This window comes from Siniperca chuatsi, linkage group LG2 (genome assembly GCF_020085105.1).
Source record: "Siniperca chuatsi isolate FFG_IHB_CAS linkage group LG2, ASM2008510v1, whole genome shotgun sequence".
Classification (NCBI taxonomy): Eukaryota; Metazoa; Chordata; class Actinopteri; order Centrarchiformes; family Sinipercidae; genus Siniperca; species Siniperca chuatsi.
In genome coordinates, this window is record NC_058043.1 from 12,563,469 (window position 1) to 12,579,148 (window position 15,680).

At 38.1% G+C, this 15,680-nt stretch overlaps 1 protein-coding gene and 1 long non-coding RNA gene across 2 annotated transcripts; one reads left to right on the forward strand and one right to left on the reverse strand.

Moving 5' to 3' along the window:
- Positions 1-13: 13 nt before the first annotated feature.
- Positions 14-12,260, reverse strand: LOC122866502 (SH3 and cysteine-rich domain-containing protein 3-like). Its single transcript, XM_044176271.1, has 14 exons — positions 12,038-12,260; positions 11,491-11,570; positions 11,074-11,152; positions 9,552-9,708; positions 9,345-9,442; positions 9,154-9,235; positions 8,441-8,538; positions 8,115-8,178; positions 7,692-7,741; positions 7,376-7,479; positions 7,185-7,236; positions 6,183-6,320; positions 2,702-5,463; positions 14-1,081 (listed from the first exon to the last, which is right to left on the reverse strand). The coding sequence occupies exons 2-13, from the start codon at positions 11,505-11,507 to the stop codon at positions 5,365-5,367; spliced, it is 1,038 nt and encodes a 345-aa protein (XP_044032206.1). The 5' UTR covers positions 11,508-11,570; positions 12,038-12,260; the 3' UTR covers positions 14-1,081; positions 2,702-5,364.
- On the forward strand, positions 1,077-3,924 carry LOC122866556. Its single transcript, XR_006375744.1, has 2 exons — positions 1,077-1,881; positions 2,044-3,924. It is a non-coding gene; the product is annotated as an uncharacterized LOC122866556 (long non-coding RNA).
- Positions 12,261-15,680: the final 3,420 nt, after the last annotated feature.

A 15,680-nucleotide genomic window follows, 5' to 3' on the forward strand; every position in this document is an offset into this window, starting at 1 on the left:
GTGAAAAAGTTACTCAAGTAGTCAAGTCATGTTTATTTAAATATCAATGTCTCAATGCATGGGCAAAAATCTCTCTTAAGAAGACAGGGACCCCCCAAAAAAGTTGAAAAAATAGAGTAAATGTCAGGAGGGCAATTGAAGGATAGTTTTCTCTCTACAGACGGCACAGGGTGCAGGAGATACTGTCGGAAAGAAAAGGCAATTAAAAGATGAAAAGAAAGCTAAAAGTTAATAGAAATACAAAATAAAACAGCGACAGTAACAAACAATGAACAATATGAACAAATCAGTTCCACAGAGAAGTGTTGGGGTGCAAAATTTCAATACAATACACAAAAAGAATATCACTAAAGTGTTATGGATATCAGTAATAGCATGAAATACCTGGTCTTGCTATGAATTCAGTAGGATGCACCTGAATTAGAAAAATTTATTTCAGGGGGTCAGTTTGACCTGACTTCTTCACACAACATACCAAACTACCAGGGACACCACATAAATTATTGATGATAGTTTGGGAGCCTGTAAATGGTCTGCATAATTGATTTAAAGGCATATATTTTAGCATAGGGTTGTATTTCTAAGTGTATGCTTGCTTTTATCCATGCATTAACCCTCCCCTCCTCCTTGAACATCCTCTGTGCGTGCCCCCCCCCAAACAAGATGCTCATTGTAATTCGTAAATCCTATTAGGATTGGCCCCAGAGTCGGCCTCTGCTTAGCAAATAAATAATAGTAATGATGATGATCCCTCATCTTGTCACTGGGGCTCTCCCCCGGGGGCCTCGCAGTGCAGGTGGAAGGGAGCCTCTCCTGGCCTAATTGGTTCCAACCCTGCAGTCTTCTCTCCAGCCTTCCTTCCCTCCCTCCCTCCCTCTCTCTCTCTCTCTCTCTCTCTCTCTATCTGGTCCTCGGGACTCGCTCGGTAAACTTGTCTTTCTCTTGATGTGAGTGTGTGTGTGTGTGTCATCACCATGTTTAATTTATTCTCGCACAACCATGAAATCACACCTACACACCAGCACTTTCTGTCTCTCTGTCCTGGTCTCCCACTGCACACACAGATGGACGGAGAGACGAGCTGAAAACACACACACAGACATCTATGTACTGTACTGTGGTAACAGGCTGCCAGTATCTCGCCACTGTCTTCCCCTGCGGTGTCTTTTTGGCAGCCGGTGCATATAAACACCTTGAATTGTTTAATGGTGCCAGACAGGAAACAGTTTCCATCTCTTTTTACCTGTCTGTCTAGTCCATAACTCTGACCCCTACTCTGAACTGAGCCTATCGCCACCATACCTCATTACATTTCCACTTAAAAAAGACAGTTTCATAACACACAGGATTGCAAAGTCATTTTGAATGTATGAGTAATGGAGATTAATAATCGTACAAATCAGATTAGATAATTGAATTTTGGCGCCTCAATGAAAAACGGTTGGAAATAAAAGGGGTGTTATTCTGCAACAGTTATTAAAAGAATCATGTCAGGGCTTTAATCTAACGCTTCAGAGGTTCTATCAGGAAATATGGGATTTGATACACATTCAGCTATTGCACGCACACACATGTCGCAAAAACAGAGAGAGTAAAAAAACTTTCTAAAAATAAATCTGGTCCCTAAGCTTTGTGAAAGGTCTAAAATGTTGTGTTTTTTGCTTTGATGACTGGGAGAAGAAGCAGCTTTAGCACTGGCCCTCGGAAGAGACTTTCTGAAACATTTCTCTGAAAATCAATACCTTCTCTGCTAGGCAAAGAGGATCTCTAATATAGTTTTATGTTATTATTTTTTCTCAGACATTGCTACATTTTTCAGCGGCTGGCGGAGGGAAGATGGATTTTCTCTTCGACTGGATGCTAAATGTGATTCTGAATGTGGTGGGTCAATGAGATGATGCAGAGCCTGCACTTTCTTGAAAAATGGGATGCGACAGAAAATCACACTATGGGAATATGGGATCTATTATGATTTTAAAGACCAAATGAATTTCACCAGCAGCACTGCACAGCACAAAATAACAAATTTCTTCCCTCTTGCAGGCTGTGATCCTTTGGCCTGGAAAGACTGCACATCAGCTTCACAACTGTTATACACAATAAACACACACTGGGTCCCTGTGGTGTGTGAAATTGGTTCAGTGAGAATTTCAGCGTGATCGGCTCTATATCAGGTGCAACAGGGACCTCTGTTGGGTAAAATCATCATTACATTTTAACAGTGTCTCAGTACAACACATTGTAATTCAGTGTGTATATTTGCTGCAATATGTGTTGGTTGTACACATGAAATGTCAGCTTTTTACCTACAATTTAAATTCAGAAAAATCTGTTTACTCTTTTTGCTATTACTACTTTTTATTGCAAACCCTGCTGGTTTTAAAAGTACCAGAAATACACACTGTATACCTGTTGCATTTGGCAATGTAACATTTTTGAAAATATTAATGCTTTTTCTGATGTCCTGAATGTTTTAAAATATTACTGATTGTTGTGAAAATATGTTGCTGATAGCTTTTCTTTTTAATCTTAAGTCTTTATCGCCCAAACATCTTTCTAACAGAGGTCCTAACTTATGGAGCTCTTTGTCTCAGTGGCTAAAAAAGGACGTCGGTCTTGCTTTTCTTGTTACATAATCTACATACAGCTTAACAGGTCAGATTTGTGAGACTGGAAACAGCAATTGACAAAGTAATCTCACCTGAAGCTCCAGTTGTGGCAGTTGCCATGGAAACGTTCATGTATAAACATGTTTCCATGGTTGACTTTCAAGTCAACATGGATGAGAAGACATAGAGGTTCAGAATCGTGTAAAAGTTTGAACATCTGCAGTATGTTTCCATGGCAACGGAGCAAACTCAATTTGCACTTGGGGACCATGTGATATGGTCAAAAGTTCCAGAATGAGCGAGAATGTGGACCTTGAGTTGAGATTGTTAACTGTAAATATAACTGTTTCCTTCCTTTTTTTTTTTTAACTTTCCAATGTTATTTTTGTGTCCTTTGTGTAATTTTAACCTGAGCAAATAAATAAAACTCAAAGTTTACCTGCAGTTACACTCTAAGTTTGGCTCTTGATGTGGTGTCTCCAATAAAAATGAAATTCTCTTGAATTGAACAGATTCATTGCCATAGCATCATCCCGTCGCCCCCTCCATGCCCTTGCCCTCTCACCAGTGCACTCGCATATATATATATATATATATATATATATATATATATACAGACACACACATATAAAATCATCGACCCACAGAAATCTACAAAAAATTTGGCCTGCCTATCTGGAGTGGCACGGTCAGGGGGTCAGGGATGACAACATGGCAGCTGTGATATCTTCCACGCTGTCCTTCAGTCTAGAGCGGCATGAAGCAGAGGCTCTTTCCCAGGAGGAAGTGACCCATGTCTGAAGGGGTGCTCTGTTGTCCAATCAGAGGACTGCTGAAGCCTGGCAGCGCTACCTGCTCGGGCCACGCTGCTCCTTTTCTTCTTGTCTCTGACAGACAACAGGGGAGGAAGGAGGCGTGACCAGGAAACTCATCATCTGCATCCGAACGTGGCCGTTGAGTGTATGAGGGAGAGGAAACCAGGGAGAGAGAGACAGAAACAAATAGGTAATAAATGAAAAAATCAATCTAATCTAGAAAAACAAATAGTGAAAAATCAAAAGTAGAAGAATTAAAGGAAGGATTTATTGAAATAACCCCAATCAGAAGGCAAGATGAAAAGGTAAAAAGGAGATGTATGGAAAAAGAAACCAAAGTGAACCTGTGTCTGTCTGTCTAGGTGTCGTGTTATTCAGGCCTGTAGCCGCTAATGGAATGACTCTTCAGACCTGCGGATGCCATTCCCTGCATTCCTGATCTCTGAGCCGTCTCTTTACATAGCAAACCATCCCAGTGGCTCCTGTGGCTAATTACACTGCACTCAGGGTAGCTACAGAAAATAGCTCTGCGTCCTTTTGAAGTTCTGGAAATACCTCTGTCTCATTTGAATCTCTCATTTATTCCCCAACAGGAAATGAAAGCATTCTTCCCTTCACTATGTGATAACAAATTCAGCACCTCTTCACATATTCACCTCTTTTCTTTCTGTTTCTATAAAACTTCTTTTACACACTCACACATTATATGTCTGTATAATGAAACATACTCAGCTAATTTTCATCTCTGATTCCCACTGCTGTCATGAGGATAAGTGATGGAAAGTTTGATCATATCTAACCTGGGAATATGTAGAGGAGCTACAGTATAAGCGAATGAGTCCGCATTCCCTTGTGTAGATGGGACAATGGGAAAATAAATGCTGTCTGTTTTTTTCTCTGAAGTCCATATTTACAGAAGAGTCTAGATGTCAAATGAGCTAACAAGTACTTTCCTTCTTCAAACAACTCTGTGACTCCAGTTTGCAGAATACTTATAAAACAGGCAATAAGAGATGTAGTAATCAAGTTGAAAAGATAAACAGAAATGTGTCTCTTTAAGGCAAAACAAATAACATATGCTGTGTGTGCAGTTAACTCAAAGTTTCAGGGGAGTAATGAATTCTCATTTTATATTTACAGTAGTATAGTAAATGTAATAGTATAGCATAGTATGCCAAGTATTGTTGGTAGAAATAACTGTTAAAAGGAAACAGCGACCCATACATTTTACAAAAAATTAATCAAACTACTAAAATACCTTCATATTTTTCTCAATGACGGCACAAAATAGTAAGATGCACAAAACATTTTTACAGAACATCAAGGCAAGTTTTACAGGAAGAGGTGACATCATTTCCAACCCTCCCTTTAACTGTAATCACAAATGCATGCTTAATACACAGTGTACTGTATATTGTAGTTTAACACAGTTGCAATGCCATTAAAAATATGTGAGATTAAGAACAAGAGCACCTAAAAGTAAGTCCTGCAATGTTAAAAGTAAATTTCAGTGATATAGTCAGACCAAATCAGATACAAAGTGTGCCTAAAAACAAAATCGTTGATCGTGACCTGCTTAGTGTACAGTCTTGTTGACGATGCATGAAGTTGTATGAACAGAGATAAATGTCTATATCTTTGCATTTTACATAAACTACAAGTTTTTGTAGACCAAACCTTTATATTTTCATTCTGTTATTTATCCACCCATTTATCCCATGCCTTTGCACACTGAGTAAATTCATCACAATATATTCTGCACACAGGCTTTGAAGTTTATAAACAAACAAAGGAAAACATGTGTTGAAATTAAAATTCAAGTATAACGTATAAAGTGTCATTGCTGCTTTGGGCCAAGAACAAGCGTGTCAGCTACAGCAGGTGATGAAACTATAATGGGAGCTGGCCAGTAGGTTTGATGCGACGCCCGCTGGTCCCCCTCAGATCTCCTGCAGCAGGTTGGCGGGGAAGAAGCCGAGCTTCCGTCCTGTACTGACCTTCAGGTAGGCGTTTACCTCCTCACCCTTCTTCACCACAATCTGAGGACACACACAACAAACACACTTCGACTGGGACAAGTGTGTTTTTGTGTATGTGTTATATGATGGTTTAACAACAGCTACATTGAAGCGTGTCAAGTCAATGTTTTTGCTATAAAAACAGTTTGAGAAAAAGAGGGAACAGATTTTGGGTGTGCACAAAATCAGGATTTAGCACTTTAAAATTGTGGACCTGTCCCTGAACACTCTTTGTTAAGCCACTATGTGTAGAACTGGAAAATTTCCAACTTTGGCACCACGTGGCGGTAACATAATTAAGACACTGTAGCGGATAGCAATGCATGCTGCTGAATAGTTTTCACGTTTTCACAAGAGGAACAAGAATTTAAAGTTAGGGTTCAGGTTAATTTACAGCGAGGGTTAAATTTAAACAGCTGTGAGGTTTAACAACAAGGTTAGATGTTAGTGACTGTAAACCAGTGATACTGCAACATTTGTCTCTTTATGTCAACATGACGCATGCTTGTGTGTGTATTAGTGTGTATGTTTGTGTGTTGTAGTTGTGTCTATTCATGTTTTTTATAGCTGTCATGTTAACACACATGATGACTGTATTTACATGAATAACTACACAGTGTTTAAGTTATTGAACTGGAAGGCACCTAGTGTATAGAACTGCATAATTATTATGTTTGTTATTTTTGCCTTCCTCTTCTGGATCAGTGTTTAACAGTGTATTTGTGTGTGTGTGTGTTAACCTGGTCTTTCTTCAGAGTGATTTGGCCCATCTCTCTATTGCCAACAAAGGAGCGTGTCACCTTGTAGGCCGTCTCTCCTGCTCGAACTCGGATGATGTAGTTGGCTGGTATGAAGCCCGTTCTCTCTCTGATCTTCCCCTGGTGGAGCAAAAGCTTGAACAGTGAGTTGTTGCAGCCCCAGTTTCTAATGTGGATTTCTTAAACATGAACATATTGTCCGGTGTGGCTTTGAAACCTGAGTGACTGACCAAAATAGCTGGATGGATGATGAAGAGGAGACAGTACAGAACCACAGTTGACTTTAGCTAAAAGAATTTACTTGTTTAAGAACCACAATGTTTTTCTAGTTTGAAAATTGAAAGCATAGACCAATGACAGCACAGCAAGTGCAATCTCCATCCAATCAGGTGCGGGAAGGGTTTGTGTTATCTGAGAACTGCCAGTCATCTGTTGTATTGTACAGTGTACGTTAAATGATGTTCATTTAAAGAAAAAGCCCATTTACCCTAACCAGACCACAATGAGGGAAATTAAATTGTGGGCTGGCGTTCAGAGGCTGCAAATGATTATTTTATGTTCTTGACCTGGAACGCAGATCTCCACTGTGAACTGGAAGCTCAACACTGAAGGACAGCTCTCTGACTGAAGCTGCAGTTTACATTTTTAAATGATTTGTCCTTTGATTGTCGATTGACTTAAATACATACTACATAAATATTCAACACAATGCTCTAAAGTAACCCACTTGGACGTTACAGGAGTTGGATCTTCCCTCCAGCACATGAATGCAGCATAATTGTTAAAAAAAACAAATAAATAGATAATCAACTAATGGCAAAAATCCCAAACCTAGACTGTGATCTAAATCTACTTAATTGATCCTCAAGCCAACTGGATGTCTGTAGGAAAAATTTCATAGCTTTTGGAGAGAAGATAGAATTGAAAACATCAAATTGATCGTCATCGCTGTGAGTAATATGAGAAAACAAATCTTGGACTCACCCTCCACCATTCCTCATTGGAGTCATCTATCACTGTGATGCGGTCACCAGCACTTGGGGACAGAGTATTTTAAGGGGAGATTTAAATATTAAATAATGACAAAAACAAGTATTTTTGGTGCGAGTGAGACAGTCAGGAATAAAGAGAGCACAAAAAACTGAAAGAGAGATTAGACAAGGAGAGGGGCTTACTGAACATCCAGATCATCTTTCTCTATGGCTTTGAAGCGGTACAGAGCCAGATAGTAGTGAGACTGACTGAACACGCCGATCTTCCCTGGCTGAAGCTTTTTACTCTGATAAACACAAACATTCAAAGCACACTGACTTAACATCACCAGTCATTAAGAAAGTATCATCATCATAGTTGGTACTTCACATTATTCAAAGTTGCCTTGTTTTCATTTTGTTTGTCATTTTCATCGCTGTTACCACTACTGTCATTAATACTGTGAATATTATATTTTTCATTGACATCATCATTATCATCATCATCATCATCTCTGACCTTGTCATCAGCAGGAGCCTTGTCACCTCTCTTTTCTCCTTCTGTGTTTGCTGGTACACAACACAAATAAAAATGAGACAAACAAAAAAAAAACAAAGAGAAAATGATTCACCTTCACATATTGTATCTCCATTATTGGAAAGAATCTTTGAAAGTATTTCTGCTGCTGTGCACATCCAAAAAACTTCTACAGGTGCTGGATCAAAAAACATGCAAATTGGTGATGATGGATCTCAGGAAGGCAACATTTCGATCTAACAGGGATCTTCATCAACGAACATGGAGACAGAGAGAGCGAGATACAAGGAAGTTGACACATAACAAAGGTCCCTAGCTGGACTCGAACCTGGAACATGCAGTTAAACCACTTGTCAAACAGGATGCCCTATTATCATGTTTCTACCCTGTTCAGCACGCACTTACTTCCTTCACCTCCTTCATCCTCCTGTTTGGGCTGGGATTCATCATCCTCCATCATCATCATCATCTGAAAAATTTTGGATAAACAGTAGAAATACATTTATATAGAACTAACTGTGACAGAATCAGATTAAAGAAACACAAAAATACATTTGAAGAAGACAAAAGAAAAAAAAAGGTTAGTAAAAACAATGTATTGTAACAGTAAATAAAGCAAACATTCAAAGTAACATCATTTAAAAAAGAAGATTCTACTAATCTACCTGATGAGCTAAAGTCTACAGAGAGCTGTATGTCATATGAAGTGTTTTTAGTGCATTCACACTCACATTCTTCTTGTCCTCTGACCCTTTTTTACGCTCCTTGTTGGCCATGATCACACCAATACGCAGTGTCTCAAACACAGGGTCAGTGCGGTTCGACTGTGCTGTCAATCAAACGTCATCAGTCAATAAACAGAGAAAACATGAATGCATCTCTTATAAAGATCTAACAATAGGTATTTAAATCTAATCAACTTTACTGTAACTACAGTGACGGACTCAAAAACAGGACTGATTAATGTTATTCCTACAAACTTGGATAGTTACATTTGATTTTATGAACCACTTTTTCTTAAGACTAAACAGCCAATCTTTTCATCTGCGATGGTATCTGGTGATAATTAATTAGATACCTGATCTATTACTAATGAACTCTACTATAAAGTCTCTTTCAGTTTAGAGCTTTTGCACATACTGCATTTGACAAAGGAAACAAAAGCTGAGTTGAAGTGACAGAAGTGTTCAGACCAACATTTAAACAATTATACATTAAGCTGATAAAAATGAACTTCTCATCATGTTCACTGCTGATCTATGTATATGTAACATATATGCTTCTTTCATGACAAGATTATAAACTGAAAGTCAACATCTGGCTGGGAAAGAATTGAAGCATATATACAAAAACGAACTGTCCAAGATTAAGACAATGAATGATTCATTTGGTTTTAAGGTAGAATTTCTCTTTATGTAGAAAAATGTACATAAGCTGGACTCACAAAAGGGCAGCAGCTGTGAGACTGTGGCATTCTGCTGACTGCTGTAGAGAGGAGAACTGTAGGCTCTTCTGAATCCTGGAGGCTAAAAGAGAGAGAGAGAGGAGCATGTACACTAAGTATCTGGAAATGAAAAATTCTCTGAAGTGCATTCTTTAATTAAAGCCAGTAGTAGTCTGCAACTTGAAGCTCACAATTTTGCCAAAACACCTCTGGAACTCGACGTAGGACTGACACTGGTGGTGGATGCTGGTTTTGCAGTTCTTACATCGCAATGCAAACTTGTTGTTTACTGAAGAGAAAAACCAAAATAAAGCAAAATTACTAAACTCATTTTTAAAGATGCACTGAAGTCCACTTATTTTGTCATGCAGATAAACAAAGAGACAAGATGGACGTACAAACTATCATGCGTGCACAGACATCACAAAACTTTGGTTTCTTGCAGTAGTGGTCTTTGAACTTGTGAGGTCTGTCGTTGACTTGTTTGACTGGTTCTGCAGGAGGTTGTTCCTCTTTCTCTTCTTCTTCCACCTCCTCATCATAGATGAAATATACCTGGGGAATGGTGAGGAAGGGAGGTTCAAAATCACAACAGAGCAGAATAAAAATGGGTCATAAATGTACAATAATCAACTGCTGAAAGACAAAATGCAAGAAGGAACTTAGGTTGGATGTGAGAGTAGAGAATGGCCAACAATGGTGTATATCATAAAGCCATTTGACCATTTTATCTGGCAGTATGTTTTCAATCAAGAACTGTCTAAACAAACTGAATAAATCCTCCGTTATTGATTCCAGGGGATTCAACTGAATCTTCTGTTTGCCTCTTTATTTAACCCAAACAGTCCCAGTATCCTGCACCACCCACAGCCTGACAGATTTATATGAGAATGTTTCTATTAATACTGAACCACCCTGCAGTCTGAGTCATATGGAGTCTCTCTGGTGTTCACACAAACTGTATCATATCAGCCACAGCCAGATCCATGAAAAATGGCATCGAACACGTCAAGACTACTGTTTGTCTTTTTTCATTTTTATTTTGCCAAAATTCATAAATTGAGTTTAGAAAGTAATTGTGCCTGTTAACTGGGAATTTTTCACTCACTCACACACACACACACACACACACACACACACACACACACACACACACACACAGTGGGATAGACTGAAATGGCTTAGATATCAAAATAACTTTCAACAGAGACCGACAGTATTCCCAACTGAATGTAACAAAGCTTGACATTGCTACTCCTAAATATACTAGTCTAGTCAAACAGAGCCATAAGGATGTCACACACACACACACACACTCAGAGGGACGCCTGACAGACGCTTGGCTCCAACTTTCCGACTCTCTATCACTGGCAGGATTAGAGGTGTCCTGTGGCCGTCAGGCTGTGGATTTACACAACTATAACTGATTCAGTTCACACATTACAGCACAATCACTCTGCAACTCTATTTAGCCATCAGGATTCCTAAACAAACCCACCACAATGCCTCAGTATATTATTCACCTTAGAGTTGACTTATTCAAACCAATTTTGGCAGTTGTTCACAAATCAAGAGAGCAGAAAACAGGTGATGTGATATCCATGAATACATTCTGTATCAATTATTAGACTGAATGAATACAAATCAATATATGTTAAAAGGTCAAGAGAAGGTATAAGAGAAAATATGTTTTTTTTTTTATTTGGGTGAACAGACCCTTTAATTGTATATATAACCAGTGATTCCTATAAAACACGAGCTCCAATGTTGATCACAATCAGACATGAATAATTCCTAATGCCATGTCACACTTTTTGTTCAGAGCTACTTGGCACCAGTGAATCAGTTTTCTGGATATTTGGCTTGTAAACAGCCCCTTGATGTGTGTGCCACATAGTAAGTGGATATTGGATGTCTCACCGTGTTGTCCTCCTCTTTCACCACATTATCAGGGAGAGGTGGGTTGTTATGAATATCCACAGAGTCCTTGTCATCCAACCTGTCATCATCGGGTAGCAAATGTCATAGTGAGAAGCAAATGTTGGAATGCAAAAGACAACTTGTGACTAAGATTTCTCATGCTCATCAGATGTCACATTCTAGGTTTTTAAGTATTTTTTTCTGTCGTTCTCTGGTATTCGATATTAAAAGATGACTTTCATTATGTATTTCTTTTGTTCTTGGTAGCAATTTGATTATTTACAACTGTGCACTTTCATTCCTTTGGTGTTTAAGATTATTTTCTGATATTAAGAGATTCTTCAATTTGTGCATCAATTATCTACATAAGGCAACTTGTTCATTCCTTTCCTGGTCCCGTCTGCAGACTGAACTTACGAGTCATAATGAGCCATGGTGTTGTGTGGCCAGTCGATGTTTAGTTCCTTCAAATATTCAGTCTGGACCAGCAGATGGCACTGTAGACAGAAAACATGTGAGCATCAATGGGATTCCCCAGAAGTGTCGTCTGAAATCTCTGTAGGTGTCTCATTATAAAGCAACTCCTTTCTGCTTGGCTTACAACTAATGATCAAACAGTAACCTTAGATCTGTCAGAATTTCACATGTTTTCTCACCATGTTTGGCATTACTTTAAATATCAGTGAACAAAGTAGAGTTAACACTGAGGTCTGTTGTGGGGAGGCAACTTGATCATAGCTAAGTTAAAACAGGACTCTAACCTGGTACAAGATATACGGCAAATGCATCTACAGAGGGTTTCCCCTTCTCAGGTTGCTCTACATGTTAAGGACATGACCAAGAAAACATTCAGCAATCCAACACTTAACAAGTGCCCAGCAAGTATTAATAAGAGGTTAGAAATGAGTAAGGGAGAGTAGATCATTATTCTGGATGCACATTCATGCAAAAACTGTCAACTGACCGTGAAACTTGAATTCCACTTCTTCTCAAAGTGACGTGGCTCGTATATACTTAGTGCTGTCAGGAAGGCTCCCTGCAGCTTGAAAATTCTTGGGACTCTTTCTAGCTTTTTCTACCAGCCCTGTTTTTCAGTCCTTTACATGCTCAACTTACCAAATGAGGCTCCAACAGGTGGGAGATTGGGATGAGAAATGCCAGCAGGCCAACCCGGCCCAGCCCTGAGTCTGTTTGGGGGGGGGGGGGGGGGGTAATGACAGTTTGGGACAGCTGAGCACTTTAAAAGTTGAGACGCTCTCCCAGCTGAGTGGTAAACAAAACCAGAGTGGTCTGCTTCTGGTTCCGCATTCAGTAAAGTAAAGCATAATGTTAGAATATTATGACACTTGCAAACAATTTGTGGACTTCAGACGTCAGTTGTCTTGTTTTGGGATTTTACTGAATCAACCACCAAGACAAATATCTTATCTGGATGCAGTGGTGGAACTGAAATCTCACACGAAGATGAAAATTATTTTCAGTGACGCAATATGAATAACATGTTTAGATACATCAACCTCAGTGTTTTATAACCAATAACCAATAAAATTATCACCCTTAACTGGCTTAAACATAATCCACCAACTCTGGAGCAATGGAAACAAAGGTTAAAAGTGGTAAATTGACTGGAGTACAGCTAGCTTGCAAATAAGATGGATACTTATTTAAAAATCTAGGCCCCTGGAATGATGTACTTAATATACACACATTTTAATGTATCATAGATCTGGATACAAAATAGGTGGGTTTAATATACAGATGGGTGACAAATTAAAGGAAAAACCAAAATAAAGTGTCTTAGTATGGATTAAGGCCACCACGAGCCTCCAGAACAGCTACAGTGCTCCTTACCAAGTCTGTTGAATTCTATTGGAGGGATGAACAGCATTTCTCCACAAGATATTCCCCCATTTATATATACAACCTTTATTTGATCAGGTAATCTCTTTTGCAAGAGAGACCTGAGTACAGCAGATAGAAAGAAAAACAAACACAGCCAGACATAACAAAAGGACATATAGGATCAGAAACACTCACAGACATCACTAGATAGATTTGAAAATGAAAGTTTATATTATATCATTTGGTTTTATGGAGATGGTGGTGGAGAGCATTGTCTTACTCGTTGGTCCCAAATCTTCCATAGGTGTGAAACTGGGTTGAGATCTGGTGACTATAAAGGCTGTAGCATTTTATTCACATCATTTTCAAACTCACCAAACCATTCAGTGAGCCCTGGTGCACAGAAGCATCTGCATTTTATATGTTTCTCTACTCTTTTATTCAGGTATTAATTTGTCCCCCGTCTGTATGTTTATGTCTAATCTTGAAGTAAACAATATATATGAGCACAACCTTAGCAAATATTTTACGTAAGTCTCCAACTGAGATTGTGACTGGGCTCCTTATGCCCATTGACTGTTTTTATGTATGTATATACAGCACAAGTGTTTATATTTGTATGTGCAGACGACAGCAGAGTGTTAAGTTATTTGTGGGACTTGAGACAAGAACAATATCTGTTCTTTCAATAAAAGTTTTAAAGGAAAGGGTGTGTCCCCTTGGCCTAGATGTGTACTGTGTAATCGCAAACTTGTCCAGTTTGATTCCAGCTGTGGATCTTTATTGCATGTCATTCCTTTTGTTCTGTACCCCTGTTTTCTGTCTAAAAAGAGGGATTATTGTCAAATCACAGTCCATGTTTTGATCAAGTCTCACTTCTTAAAAACAAAACATTAATTTATGTTGTAGTTGTAAGCAGATCTTTTTAATTGTTTATTGAGGTAGTTATTTACAACTTTGTGACTCCTCCATTGAAGCATCCATAACTGGATGCTAATATATAAATATATAACATATATATAGTATAACACAGTTGTAATTATATGAAATATGTCTTAATAGGAGTTATACTGTAATGGTTGGGTTGAAAATACTGTGAATTAATAAACTTCATTATATATTTGTTATAAACTATTTATGATGTTTACTGATATTTATAGATGATACATGGGGGTTAAGGTAAAGTGTTAAAAACAAGTAAACTCTTTCTCTGTGTGTGTGTGTGTGTGTGTGTGTGTGTGTGTGTGTGTGTGTGTGTGTGTGTGTGTGTGTGTGTGTGTGTGTGTGTGTGTGTGTGTGTTTAGAACAGAACTATCAAAGTCTTTGAATGATGGAACAAAGCTGATGTCGCACATGTGACATCATCATTTAGAATGCAGACAGATGAACTTCACAGATCTTCACATAGAACCTCATTGGAGTCCTGGACTTTGAACTGAGAACATTTCAACCACAAGAAGCAAACTTATCACTTCAACTGAAGACAGGATGCTTGATACAAAAACAGACATGAAGTCTCAACACAAAGAGGTATCTATTAGCAAACAAAATTAAGTAATGTACTAAAGTACTATTTTGAGAAACTTGTACTTACCTCTAGTATTTTTCCAGGCTACTTTATATTTCTACTCCACTTTGACTACATTTCAGAGAGAAACTGTACTTTTTATTGCACTACATTCATTTTACAGTTTTCTACAATTATTAGTTACTTTTCAGTTTAAGAGTTTACATACAAAACACATGACCAGTACATAAAATATGATTCATTGTTTTAGATAAAACCACCCAACAGTATATGAAGCAGTTAAAATGAGCTCTACCTCAATCAATTACAACATTTAAATACAGATTACAATGTTAGTGCATCAGTAATAATGATCCTATAATATAATAACATAACACTGACAAGGGCCATTCTGTGACTAATAGTAGTTTTACTTTAAGTACATTTTGTTGCTAATACTTCTGTACTTTTACTTAAGTTCAATTTTGAATGGAGTTTAACTTAATTTTATAGTGTGGCATTGCTACTTTAACTTAAGTAAATAATCTAAGTACTCCTTCCACCACTGGAGTGTATGAAAAAGTTTTACAACTGATTGTTTTGGATTAAGGGGCCTCAAAAAAGGGGACCAAAAGGAAAGGTTTGACACTGTGCAAGCAAGAGATGGGAGTTGTTGCACTGAATGGACTCTTCTTTAACAGTTTAAACAGGTTTTGCCACAAAATGCATGTCATGAATGCATGCAAAATAATTTATTTTCTTTAATCTACATCTTCCGGTCTTCATCAGTGAATGGAGATGGCTCAGTGTGGGACTTCAGTCACATGATAACAAGTGATAAAGAGTACACAATGTGTAATAAATAGACTTTACAGCAGTTTAGAGATAAATTGTTAAAAACACACAAAAGGGGCATATGCAGGAAAATCAGTTGGTAGGATTTGTGAGTGAAGCACAAGCCAGTTGGTGTTGACAGCTGTAGTGATTGAAACTGAAGTGTATCTGTTAAGCACAGATACAGACACAGATGACTGGAAAACCAATAGGGCTGAACTATCTGTTGCTTCTGCCTAAAAAGTAAAAAAAACAATATTCATGAAATATCATATCAATTGTGAAAAGTAATAGAAGAAAGAAATGAAGTGGAAAACAAAATAAGAAAGATAATGTTTTTTTACATCTTGTGTAAGATTTTAGGTGTAGGAGATGGATGAACAGAAATTGATCTGAAAAAGTGATTCCAAACAACCAAATTAAC

Bases quoted from the DNA above. Each gene is read 5' to 3' on its own strand.
- LOC122866502 (XM_044176271.1), bottom strand. The intron at 9,236-9,344 runs GTGAGCTTCAAG...TCTCTCTTTTAG, and splicing joins AGAGGTGTTTTGGCAAAATT to CCTCCAGGATTCAGAAGAGC. The intron at 7,480-7,691 runs GTCAGAGATGAT...TGTGTTTATCAG, and splicing joins AGGCTCCTGCTGATGACAAG to AGTAAAAAGCTTCAGCCAGG.